The sequence below is a fragment of the Chinchilla lanigera genome, unplaced genomic scaffold (assembly GCF_000276665.1).
Source record: "Chinchilla lanigera isolate Chin_1 unplaced genomic scaffold, ChiLan1.0 scaffold00098, whole genome shotgun sequence".
Classification (NCBI taxonomy): domain Eukaryota; kingdom Metazoa; phylum Chordata; class Mammalia; order Rodentia; family Chinchillidae; genus Chinchilla; species Chinchilla lanigera.
Window position 1 is genome coordinate 716362 of NW_004955499.1, and position 12901 is coordinate 729262.

The following is a 12901-nucleotide window of genomic DNA, read 5'->3' on the forward strand; positions in this document are numbered from 1 at the left end:
AGGAATAGGAGCAGGAGGAGCAGGAGCAGGAGGAGCAGGAGCAGGAAGAGCAGGAGCAGGAATAGGAGCAGGAGGAGCAGGAGCAGGAGTAGCAGGAGCAGGAGTAGCAGGAGCAGGAGGAGCAGGAGCAGGAGGAGCAGGAGCAGGAGCAGGAGCAGGAGCAGGAGGAGGACGCAGCCAGGCCGGCGCAGCTAGGGCGCACGCCCCACACCCCGCGCTCCGGGGCCATGGAGGAGCTCACCGCCTTCGTCTCCAAATCTTTCGACCAGAAGAGCAAGGAGAACGCGGGCGTGGGCGGCGGCGGCGTGGGCAAGAAGGACTCCATCACCTACCGCGAAGTTCTGGAGAGCGGGCTGGCGCGCTCCCGGGAGCTGGGCGCGGCGGACGCGGGGCTGCAGGACGTGCAGGACGGCGGCGGCGGTGGTGGCGGGGGCGGCCACTGCGCCGTGCATCTGTTCAAGGACCACGGGGAGCTGGACAAGGAGAAGCTCAAGGACTTCAGCGCGGGCAGGGGCGCGGTGGAAGGTGAGGGTTCCGCGCCGGTTCCGGCTGGGTCCCCACTCCCCAGGCCCGGAGCAAGGGGGACCGCAGCGGTGCTGCCCCCCACTCCCACCTCCGGGCCAGGTCCTCGGGGCCCTCGCGCACGCAGGGGGGAGCAAGAAGGGGCCCTGGCCTGGCCTCGCCCAGCCTTGCCTTCCACCCCCAACTCCTGCTGCGGCCAGCGGGCAGGCGAGCAGCTACATCTGGAGAGGACAGGCCTGGGCCAGCGATGGCCGGGGTTTTCGTTAGGAAGGAGCAGGAGCAGGAGCAGGAGCAGGAGCAGGAGCAGGAGGAGGCCACGGGGCGCAGAGAGCCGGGGCCGGGGCGGGGAGCGCTGGCATTACAGGGCCCCACTGGCCCGGCCTCAGGCGCACTTCTGGTCCCCACAGCACGAAGTTTCTCAGGCCAGGCTGGGTCCCCAGGACCTGTCTGAAAGGGTGGAAGTGCTGCAGTGGGGTGTGTCTGTCTGTCTGTCTTTCTTTCTGGCTAGCACACGCTTCACTTATCTCTCCCGATGGGGGCCTGGCTCCCCTGAGTGAGGACTGGCAAGGACCGGGGGGCCCAGGCCCGGCTGGCCGGAGAGGGTGAGGTCCTGCTTCTCTGGGTCCCGTTGTCGGGAAGAAAAACTTTGCCCTCGAACCTGGAGACTCGAGGTTGGGTTTACAAATTAAAACCACTTGTGTGCCCGCGGGTGGCCGGCCGGGGTCTGCTCGGGAAGGAGGACCCCCTCCTCCTCCTCCTCCTCCATCTCCTCCTGGGCCTCCTGGGCTCACGCCTCGGCTGACCTTGGAGCCGGGGCTTGGGCCACATCGGTGGGCGGGGGGCCGCAGCCCGGGGTCTCCTTGGAGATAACTTTCAGGCATCAGGTGATTAGACATCTGGAGTCACCGTGCAGGACGCCGTTTGTGGGGTAGGATTTTTATGGCTTCCCGCCCAGCTCAGAATGGGGTGTCAGTTCCCGGTTCGAGCCGGGAACCCCGTCTTGGGCTTCCTCTGCGACCTGTGGCTGGGGTATCCAGCTGCAGGCTTGGGGTTTGTGGGAGCAGAGCCGGCGCACAGAGAGGACCCCGGGGACTGCGAGGTCCCGGCTCCGTCCCTAAGCCTCTGCGCCCCTGGTGCTGGGACCCACAAGGAAGAGATTTGCTGGGGCGAGCGGAGGAGCCCGGGCTGCGCTCTCGCGGGCCTGCGCCCCCTCTCAGAGCCTCTTGCACGGGGCACCCTGCGCGGCAGGACCCACCCGAGGCCTGAGCTTCTCCGGCCGGCTTCTGGCTCCCGGGACAGCCCGGAGGTGCCACCGGGAAGGCCAGCAGGGCGCTGTGCAGGGGGAGCTTCGTGCTTCCCCTGGGATGAGGGGAGGGGGCTCCACCACCCCCAAGCGCACTTTCCCGGCAAGGCCTGGGCCGTTTGGAATCGCGGAGACCCTCCCCACACGGCCAGGGCTGCGATTCCGAGGCGCGGCGGAGGACGGGAAGGCCTGCTCTGCCTGGGCCGGGACCCCAGGTCCCACTTGGAGAGGGCAGGGATAAACAGCAGAGCAGGTCCGCATGAGGACAGGGTCACGGCAAGGCACGCAGACGAGCCGGCTCCTTCCTTTCAGGCGGGGAAGGGAGGCATTTAAAATGCCGCTTGGCCGACGGTGCCTGTCCCCGCAGGCCATGAGGGGACAGTGTGGGGAAGACAGGGCCGGGGCGGCTGACGGGAACCAGGTCAGGGCCCGAGCCTGGGTTCTCTGGTCTGCTGAGCCCTCCACGCCCGCCGCCGAGCTGGAAGAGACCGCTGAGGCCGTGCGCAGCCCCAGACATCACAGCTCAGGTCGCGCCTCCTTAAGAGGCCTCTTATCTGTGACCCCGGGGACCTCTAGCTAGGGCAGGGGGTGCTCTACGCGGCAGGGGAACATCGTGGGTGTAGGGCTGCAGCTGGCACCGCCCCGGGCGCCTGGGACACCTGGGGAGCGGTTTACGAAGCCTACAGCTGGGCCTGGAAGCGTTTACACAGCGGAGGCCCAGAAACCTCCGGGTGGGAAGCCCAGCAGTACAGACTTTCTGTTTTGCGTTGAGCCTAAACCTCCCCATTCTCCCTCCGGGCAGACGGGATGAGCCCCTGAATTGTGGAGGTCGGAGAGCGCTGGGTCTGGGCTTCCCGGGGGTGCTGGCGTGGGGAGGGTGCCGGATTTCCTGAGGGGCAAAATTGGACCCCGGGACCTCTAGACTCAGAGCTCACCGCTGCGTGCAGTGTGGCTGTCAGGCCGTGAGCTGGGGCAGGACCCAAGGAGCCCGGCGCTTACAGGGCCCGGGGCCGGCCAGCCGCCAGCAGGGAGGCCTCGTCTCTCTCCGGGAGAGGGGACAGCGGTTTGCCTTGGGTCCACACACACGGGCAATTCTTCCTATGTTCCTTTGCCTTAAAAATAATATTTAACACCGCTTGCCTTCCAAAAAAAAAAAGGTTAGGCTGTGTCAACAGAGGCGAAGTGGATAATTGAGGAAACGCTGCAGAGAGGAGGCCAAGAAATACCGCGGCGGGGGTTCTCACGCCGGAGAGGGGTGTGGGTCCCGGTGGAGCGTGTGTCCCCTCGCCGGAGCGAGTGTGTGAGTGCGTGTGCGTGTGCGAGGGGCTTGACTCGGGCTCGGGGAAAAGCGCACAGCCCGCGGGCAGGGCTCGGGGCGGGGTCGCGGGCCAGGCGCCGAGACACACGGGGGTTGGGGAGCCCGGGGCGGGCCACGCCGGGCTGGGGTCTCAGCTCCACGGCCTGCGTCCCCCGCCCGCCCCGCAGGGATCTACGACTGCAAGGAGAAGCGTGAGGACGTGAAGTCGGAGGATGAGGACGGCCAGACCAAGCTGAAGCAGCGCCGGAGCCGTACCAACTTCACACTGGAGCAGCTCAACGAACTGGAGCGGCTGTTCGACGAGACCCACTACCCCGACGCCTTCATGCGCGAGGAGCTGAGCCAGCGCCTGGGGCTGTCGGAGGCGCGCGTGCAGGTGAGCAGGGCGGAGGGGCCGGGCCGGCGTTCCTGCACCCTGGGCCCTCGGGTCCCGCGTCGCGGGCGGGCTGTTCGGCGGGGGTCTCGCCGTGCACCCCACGCGCTGCCCTCGGGACAGGGTCGCCCCGCAGGGCCGGGCTGTCCCAGAGCCGGGGCTCCCTTTCGGGTTCCTCTGTCCTGCGAGGTGGCCTTCCCAGCTCCCCAGAGTCCCCACTCTCTGCTGGAGCGCACAGGCTGAGGGATGGGAAGGGCCCTGCGTGCACACACAGATACACACACTGTCACACACACTGTCACACACACTCTCACACACACACGCTCACGCGGGGGGCATCTTGATCTGGCCGGGGCCACCGCCCGCCCGGGGCCGGATTAACGCGGGGTCTTGGGCACTGTCTCTCCAACGGGTCCCAGGGGAGTGCGCGGATTCACGAGGCTCCATCTGGCGCCCTTCCGCAGAGGTGGGGGCCTGGAGTGGGCGGCCGCGCAGAGCCAGGCCTGGGCTAAGTGTTTTCTGGCGTGCAAACATTTGCTTAAATTGATCAATTTATTTGCTCGGTGTGTGTGACTCTGTGTGTGTGTGACTCTGTGTGTGTGTGTGTTCCAGAGGAGAGGTCGTTGCAGAAATGGGTTTGTCCGTGCGCTGGCCCCTGGGTGGGGGGCCCTGGAGGCTGCCCTTTCTGAGTCCTATTTGTAAGCCCCGCAGAAGGGCTAAGGACAGACAGGGTCGGGAACCTGGTGCCCTGGGGAGCGCAGCTAAGGAAGCGAAATTAATATCGCCGGGCACCGCTCAGACCGGTGCAGGGGGACCAGGTCCCAAAGCAAAAATAAAAGGCCTCCAAGGGGCTGGGAGGTTTGGCCCAGGACTGCTTCATCTGCTCAAAAATTCAAACAGAGCGAGGCCCCAGCTTGACTTGCAGAGCGCAAGCACACGCCAGGCTAGGGCTGGACACCGCTTCGTAAAATCGTCAGTTTTATAGACACGGCGTGTGTGTGTGTGTGTCTCTGTGTGTGTGTGCCGTGGCACAGTAAAAATTAGGCTCCTGTATGATGGAATAAAGACCGGCAAGCCCTGGGTGTCCTGTGCTCAGCAGGGCGGTGACAGCCAGCCGGTCCCGGCTTGTCCCCCACACGGAGAAAAAGCGGGTGCCCCTGCGGGCGGCCCGAGGGAGCCCTTCCCAGGCCGGGTCCCTCCTTCTCCAGCCAGGAAAAGACGCTGGGTGGGCGCACGGGGCCCTGGGCCACCTTGACGCCCTTCTCGGGAAGATGGATTGAGCCTCGCCGTATAAATTAATCAAAAGATTAAACTTTCGCTTTAGGCGACGTCAACTTTTATGTCATCCACTGTCCTCCTGCCAGCGCCGCGCAATAATCTCTCAGGCCTTGATGTACTGCTTCTATAAAAATAAATTACTCGTAATTTAATTCCGCACTATTTCTTTGCAGCAGTCCATTATGGTGTGCAGTAGTACCTTAGCCGGCCAGCCGGGTGCTGAGTTCCGGGAGACCGGTTCCGGGGTGCCCTCAAAGAGAGCGAAGGGCGGAGTGCGGGTGCGTGCAGAGCCCGGTGCCCTCCGGGCCCGGGGCTGGCACCCGTGTGTGTCTGCGTGTGGCTGTGTGTGTGCACGCGTGCCCGCACGCTGCCAAAATGAGATGGATCGATTAGGGGGCAAATTAAAAATTAACGACTGTAAATAATAATAAAAACAAACTCGAGGACGAAGAGCATCAAAGGGGTAATTCGCTCTGGGCCGCGGGGGAGCGAATCCCGTCATAAACGGAGAAGGCAGAGAAGCCTCATAAAAATCAATTAGTGCAGCCGGGTCACGGGCAGAGGGGGCCGGGGAACACGGGCCGGGCGGGAAGTGGCGTCGGGCTCACAGCAAAGGCGGGAGATATCTTTATAGATATATATATATATATTTTAATCCCGTCTCTGAATTGTTCTGCGGATCCTTCCCGGGAAAAGCCTGCCTCGCGCTGTGAGAAGATAGAGTTTCAATTTGGTGTGGAAATTCGGTGTAAATAAATTGAGCGTCCTACGGAACCTGGTCCTTATTAACCTTTTATTTCTGTGTTGTAGTGGAAAGTTATATTACCCAGCTGTCAGGTTATAATGGGGACTTATGGGAGCCGGGTGAGGGGCAGGCGGTAATTTAATTACAACAAATATCTTTGGGTTTATGGCGCACAGCTAAATTAAATGTCATTATTCACTGTCTGTAATGGAAATCAAAAGGAAATCAGATTACACCGTTTGTGAAAGAAATCCGCGCGCGCGGCGGTAATGAAGCCGGGACCGTCGGAACCGCGCCCGCCGGCCGCCGCGCTTAGCATATTCAGGCCTAATTGGAATTGATCGCCAATCACCCCAAGACTGATTTATTAGCGCCGAACGCCGGGGCTAATTCCTCACTTTTATTCCTTACGATTTTATTTCTCTCCGCGCGCCCTCCCCCGTAACGCACACACTTCCTTCCCTAAAAGTGAGCTCTGCTTTCTGTCTGCTTGCTGCATTTCAGTCGGCGGAGTGCTGGCAAAATTAAAATGAGAAAACCGTTCTGAGGAGCGGGAGGAGGAGGAGGAGGGCTGGGAAGGGTCTGGCCTGGCTTTGCGGTGGAGCCCCGACTCCCTCCGGGACGGGAGCCGGCGAAGGCAGCACGGCAGGACCCTGGGGAGCCGGCCAGTTTGCGGAGGAACCGGGGCTGCGCTCCCCGAGTTCTCACCCAGCCCGGGAGCAGGAGGCCTTTTCCGGGTGATTTTGCTGGAAAAGCGGCCAAACTCGGGCGGGCCTCGCCGGGAGGGAAGTTCCCCTCGGCTTCCTGCCTGGGTCCGGGGAGGTTTCCTGAGGCTCTGGGGCTCCTCGGGGCCTGGACGCCGGTGTGGGTGCTGGCCGGCTCTCGTGGCTGGGCAAGGGGCCTGGAGACCAGTTGGGAGGACCCCTGAGGCCCTGCTGGCGTCCACCTGAGGGGCCCAGGCTGGAGCCCGGGGAGCACAGCAGGAGGAAGGCAGAGGAGGCTTGGGGACCCTCAGGTGCCCCCACCGGGCCGGGCCGGGGTCCCCCTCTGCCCACTGCTACTTGCCCTGGTATCAGAGGGCTCCAGGGAGGGCCGGACCTGGATACGGGCGCCCTGGGCCACGGTCTGGACTCCTGGGTGCTAACTCGGGCACCTGTGTGCATAGCCTTCCTGCGCTCAGGCAGCCGGGATGGGGGCGCGGGGCACAGGGGGTCCTGGCGGGCAGAGGGGTCCCGGGATCGGAGGGGCGCCTCCCGCCCGGAGACACCCTGAGCCGCTCCCTTAACGTGGAGCACATGGGGGCCCGGGGCTCGCTGAGCAGACGGAGGGCCCAAGTGCGGCTGACAGTTCCCAGCCCGGTTTGCAGCCAGGTGGGAGGGAGCCGGGGGCTCGGAAGCGGGGCCTGTGGGGGGCCGGGGTCGCGTGGACGTGCGCCCCTCAGCTCTCCTCGTGTCCGCTCGGTCCGCAGGTGTGGTTCCAGAACCGGAGGGCCAAGTGCCGCAAGCAGGAGAACCAGATGCACAAAGGTGGGTGGGCGCGGCGCGTGGGCGGGCCTGGTGCTGGCCGCAGCCGCCGCGCTGACCTTGGCCTCCGTCTCCCCGCAGGCGTCATCCTGGGCACTGCCAGCCACCTGGACGCCTGCAGGGTGGCGCCCTACGTGAACATGGGCGCCCTGCGAATGCCTTTCCAGCAGGTAGCCGGGAGCCGGTGGGGCCTCTCTCCGCGGGACCCCGCGCCCCTCCCCGCCTTCCCCTCCTCCCCGGCGTCTTTCTTCCCTGCCCTCTCAGACTTCTGCCCTGGCTCTCAGAAGAAAGCCCGCTGCTTTTACAAGGGGACATTTATAGGCGCGTTGGCACGTATTAAAACCAGGCCGTAAAACTCCAAGTCACCTTGGAGAACCTAGAAACCCAAACCAAAAAGCGCTTTTACGGGATTGAGAGAGGCAGAAAAAAAAATATCCCACCTACCCAGAACCACCCAGTCTGCTAGGCCGGGGCTCCGAGCCTGTGATCCGCACCCGCCCCTCCCCGTGACGGCCGGGGGCGCCTGCCGGGTTGGGCTTTGCTTGACCTCACCTGGAGCCAGGGTCAGAGCTCGGGAGGTGGGGACCTGAGGCCCACCCGGGTTGGGGAGGGCGGGGGCCTCCTGGCATGCATGTGGTGGGCGGCCTCGTGTTTCCCAGAGGCTGGAAGGCTTCAGGGGACCCCCGGAAACCCAAGGACCACGCCCTGCTGTGGACCCCGGTTGGGTGGAGCCCAGAAGTGTTCTCAGGCCGGCAGGACAGGGCCCAGGAAAGGTGCACCGGGCCGCCCCAGCATCCCGTCTTAGACCAGGCTTGTCTTCCATGTCTGGGCCAGCCTCAGGCCTGACTGGGGCCCGGGCTGCCCCTGGGGGACCCTTCCCAGCAGGGGAGCAGCGCCCTGTGCTCTGGCCTGGCATCAGCCCCCGGGACCCCTGAGAGCCTGGATTGCCTGTGTGTGTGAGGACTTGGGGTCAGGGATAGCAGCCCAGGGGTTGACCTCAGAACAGACCGCAGCTCCTGGCTTTGCTGTTGTTTTCTTTTTGTCTTTTTGATTTTTTTGTTTTGTTTTGGTCTTTTTGACACAGGGTCTTGCTCTGCAGTCCAGGCTGGCCTTGAGCTCACTTTGTAGCCCAGGCTGGTCTCGAGCTCACAATGACCCTCCTGCCTCAGCCTCCCGAGTGCTGGGATTGCGGGCGTGCACCACTATGCCCGGCAATGCCTCCTGGCTTTGGGGGGTGCCATGTAGACTGTGGGCTTCACCCCACAGAGCTCAGGCAGGAGCGGACCCATTAGGATGGCCGTTGGCGAGGCAGGTGTTTGGGTTAGGCTTGGGCTGCATTGGGGTCAGGGTCAGGGTCAGGGTCAGGGTCAGGCGTGTGTCTCCAGGTCCCGGGAAGGGTCCCCCCAGGGCGCGCTCACCCCTGTTACCCGCAGGTCCAGGCTCAGCTGCAGCTGGAGGGCGTGGCACACGCGCACCCGCACCTGCACCCGCACCTGGCGGCGCACGCGCCCTACCTGATGTTCCCGCCGCCGCCCTTCGGGCTCCCGATCGCATCCCTGGCCGAGTCCGCCTCCGCCGCCGCCGTGGTGGCCGCGGCCGCCAAGAGCAACAGCAAGAACTCCAGCATCGCCGACCTGCGGCTGAAGGCGCGCAAGCACGCCGAGGCCCTGGGGCTCTGACCCGCCGACCCCGTGCAGGAGGAGGAGGAGGAGGAGGAGGAGCAGCGGGGACCCCGCCCCGGCCGGTCCCCACCCCGGGCAGCACGACCCTCGCGGACACCCTGGGGAGGCGCGTGGGAACCGGGCCTTTGCGCCACCCCGAGCTAGTGTGCTCCCTGGGCGCGTCCCGGGACCCAGTGCCAAGGGGACCCCCGCCCTGCTGCTGGCAGAGGGGCCCGAGCCTGTGCATGCGGTACCTCCACACCTTTGGAAGAGCCCAGCGTATAGCAACGGGAACCCGGACACACCCTGGGGCTGGTCTCCACGGGAAGAGCGCGTTTCTACGGCTCTAACTTTCGTGGCTGCGATTTTCGTGGCTGGGAGTTTCGTGGCTGGGACTTTTGTGGCTGAGGAACCGGTGTGAATCTGAATGTGGACATGGACATCCCCGCCCCAGGAGGAGGAGGAGGAGGAGGAGGAGGAGGAGGCAGGGCTGTTCCCCCCTTCCTCTCCCCCACCCTAAGTGCAGCAATAAGCAAATGCCCACGAGGCTCCGGAGCTAGTTGGAGAGGGAGGGTTGGGGGGAGGATCCCCAGCACGCCTCGAATTCTAGTGGCACCCGGATCCCCACACGCACACATGTGGAAGGCCGCAGTGCCACGCGTGCCGGCCCTGACGGGAATTCCTGGTGCCGTGGGTTAGGCGCCCGTGTAACTCTGCAGCCTGTCCTGGATTCCTCCCGCAGGGACTCCGGGCTCACACCTGGGGAGGGCCACGGGGGCGTGGAGGAGGCTGAGGCAGGAGTAGACTTTAGTGAGACGCAAGAGAGACACAGCAAAGTGCAATACTGTACATAGCATAGATTTAACGAGCAGAGGGCAGAAGGGCATTATTACCTCTCCTGCATGTCGCGGCCTGGCCGCGCGTGGGCGGTGGGTGGGGGGGTGGGGCACGGTGCAAGCTGCCCGGGCGTGGAGCCGGAGCCGGGGCGGCCCTGGGGTGAGCTGCTGGCTTCTGGGCCGGTTCGCTCTGCCCCGGGCTGAGAGGCCCAGCCTGGCGGGGCCTTCGCTTTTGCCTCCGCCTCCACCCACCCGGGTTCCTGGGGTGTCTGGAGTTTGTGTCACACAGCCCTGGCCAGGCGGAGTCTGTCTGAGCCGGGTGGGCCGGCGGGCGGGCCGTGGGGGCTCCGTTTCCAAAATAATTAAAGACAGGTTTGGATCTCCCTGGACTTGGCGTTGGCCATACTGTTTTCTTACCCCACGCTGTGGTACCTCTCGGAGACAAGAGGCGGCTGCATGCATCTCCCCGACATGCGGGGGAAGCTGCCGCCTTCCTGAGCAGTGCCAGGGGGATGCCTTGGGTACTGGGATGTGCACCCAGGGCCTTTGCGCTGAGCGGATGTCCACAGCCCTTTCTTGTTTCTTTTAAAAATTTGAGACCAGCTCTTGCTAAGTGGCCCGGGGCTGGGTTGGAACTTGACATCCTCCTGCCTCAGCCTCCCAGAGTGCTAGGGTCAGGCATGCACACCAGCAGTCCCGTGTCCCTCGGCCTCCGACGGCTTTGAAATTTTGCTACTGCTCCGAAGCTACGCAGACCAGAAGGGCAGCGTTTTTGAGTCAATGGACACGCCCGCCTGCAGCATGAGTGTGCGCGTCTCCTACTACAGTTTTGCTTTTAATTTTTAATTGTTTGGGGGGGAGAAAGCCAAGGTACCACTGGGTACCCTCCCCAGGCCTGGTCCTGTTTGATTTCTGCACAGCCCTGAATAAAAACCGGCAGCGTCCAGCGGCCGTGGGAAAATTTCCTGTCCCTTCGGCGCTGCCTCCGGGGTCCGGCCGAACCCGCTGGCCGTGCTGTGGGGACGTGGGGTGGCCAGACCCGCAGCGGTCTTAACCTGCACCTCTGTGCCCGGCTGGAGGGTCCCAGCCTGGCATGTGGTGGGTACAGGCAGCTGTAGGTCGCAGAGGCCGGGCCCTGCTCTTTGGGGTGCGGGGACCCCGCCTCACACAGCTCCTCTGTCTCCTGCAACCTTCGGGAAGAAAAACCCAGCAAATCTGACCTTCAGCCTCACCGCATTCATTCCGTTTCCCTGGTTTTTAAAAATTGTTCTTTGTGCAGCCGGGGACGTCGGCTTCCCACCCCGGGCCCGGGTCACCCACCCAGGCGGCGTGTGAGGGCTCCGGTGGGCCGGGTGAGGGTGTCTTGGCTGTGCGTGGCGCTTTTTGCTACAAAAACAAAAACCCCCAAACACAGAGAAGCAAGGTGTGCCGGGCACCCTGTGCGCGGGTCGGGCTTGGGTCGGGAGGCCGTGCCCGCCACCCCCGGCCGGCCGTCAGGAAGCAGCGCTTTTCCCCCAGAACATCCCGGACCCGGGGGGTGGGGGACTGCTTGGCTCAGCGGAGCCCTGGCTCCCCGGGTTTCTGGGCTCGGTGTACCCCGACTCTGAGAGGCCTGGGCCCAGCCTGCTGGGCAGTGGGCAGCGGGTAGCGGGTCCGCTGTGGGTGTGCGGGGTGAGGCCGGGTTTCTGAGCCATGCGTGCTTTGCCGGAAGCTCAGCTGTGCATGTTGCTGAACTCAGAGAATGCATCTTCCCTCTTCTCACGCCGGCTTCCTCCGGGAGGCCGCAGGGATGTGGTCAGCGCCTCCATCTGCGGGACTTCTGCGTCCAGTGTACCCATGCGCCGGGGTGGGAGCCCTGGGCCCGGTCCGATGGTGGCCACAGCTCCACAGGCCGGGGCTCCGGGGTTCCCTGGTTTCTGCGAGACCCCCTCCCGCACCGTGAGCGAGGGTACCGTTGTGGTCACTGCTGGGCCGGGGGCGGGAGGGGCAGCTTCCAGAGAGTGGCCAAGGAGGAGCCGGAGGACGGGCGTGTGACCGCCACACGCACTGCCCTTGTCGGGGCATTAGAGCTGAAGGCGTTCTGCCGAAATGCGTTCCTTTCTGCAAATCTGGGAGGTCCAGGGGGGTCGAGGGAGTAGGAGATATTTTCTGAGGACGGGTTGCATGTTTTAAAAACTGATGCCTAAGTTACTAAGAAGGGGAAAAAGACAGAAACAAGGAAAGAAAGAAAAGAAAGAGGAAGGAAGGAAGGAAGGAAGAAACAAAGAAAAAAAGAAAGAAAGAAAAATAAAGGAAAGACAGAAAGAAAGAAAAGGAAGGCAGGAAGGCAGGAAAGAAGGAAAGAAGGAAGGAAGGATGGATAGCCTAGTTTCCTGCACATCCCCGTTTCCGAGTGGGGACGGCGGTGGTGGGTGTGATGCTTCCGTGTTTTACGCAGAGCTGATATTTAACGAGAAGTGGGTCGAAGAATGTAGCCGTTTCGGACCTGCGAAAGAAACTATTTCTTGAAGGAAAAGGGGAAGAATTGACAGTTTCCACTCCTGCGTGTGTTCGGCTCACTTCGGATGTGTGTGGATGTGTTATTTATTTTTTATTTTTTAGTTTTGTTGTGGGTCCCCGTCCCTAAAGATGTGCTATTTTAATGATGCCGAGTGTAAATTTGATATTGCGTGGCATTTACTTTTATATTTCTCAAGCTCCTTGCTTTTTTTTTTCCTTCTTTTTTTCCTCCTTCTCCTCCCCCTCCCCACTCCTCTCCGCCGATTTATGAGCAGCTAGAATGATTTACGGCACAGCCTGGGATTTCTGCACACACGTTTTCAGGGATGGCAAAAATGTAAAGAAAGAACGAAACTTTTCCGAAACCCACAGTCTTGGAAGGAAAAAAAAAATGCATTATTCCTTCTGCTATGGTGGGACATGCAGGGGAAGCATTTGGAAAAGTTTCTTTTTGCTGTTGTTTCGTTTGGTTTGGGTTTATTTTTCTGGCCTGCACGCATCCGGCCGTCCCCGGCTGCCTCAAGGTCCAGAGATGGCAACGTGTATTTCGTCAGACGATGTAGTTTGAATGTACATCTTGTAAAGCTGAGATATAAATAAACTTATAAATATTTGTATTCAAGTGTTAAAAAAAAAACAAACCCTATGCTCACCTTTCTTCCCTACGCTCTGGGGGCACCCGGGCCTCTGTTCCTCTTTACTCGGCTTGTGTTTTGTTTTTTTTTTTGTTTTTTGACTCAGGATCTCACTGTGTAGCTCAGGATGGCCTCAAACTCACAGAGACTCTCCTGCCTCAGCCTCCCAAGGGCTGGGATAGCAGGCGTGTGCCACTGCGCCTGGATG

General features: G+C 62.4%; 1 protein-coding gene across 1 annotated transcript; it reads left to right on the plus strand.

Moving 5' to 3' along the window:
- The first annotated feature begins 114 nt into the window (after nucleotides 1-114).
- On the plus strand, nucleotides 115-9094 carry Shox (short stature homeobox). The gene is made up of 5 exons (XM_005406505.2): nucleotides 115-525; nucleotides 3311-3519; nucleotides 7008-7065; nucleotides 7144-7232; nucleotides 8496-9094. The coding sequence occupies exons 1-5, from the start codon at nucleotides 228-230 to the stop codon at nucleotides 8739-8741; spliced, it is 900 nt and encodes a 299-aa protein (XP_005406562.1). The 5' UTR covers nucleotides 115-227; the 3' UTR covers nucleotides 8742-9094.
- The last annotated feature ends 3807 nt before the right edge of the window (nucleotides 9095-12901 follow it).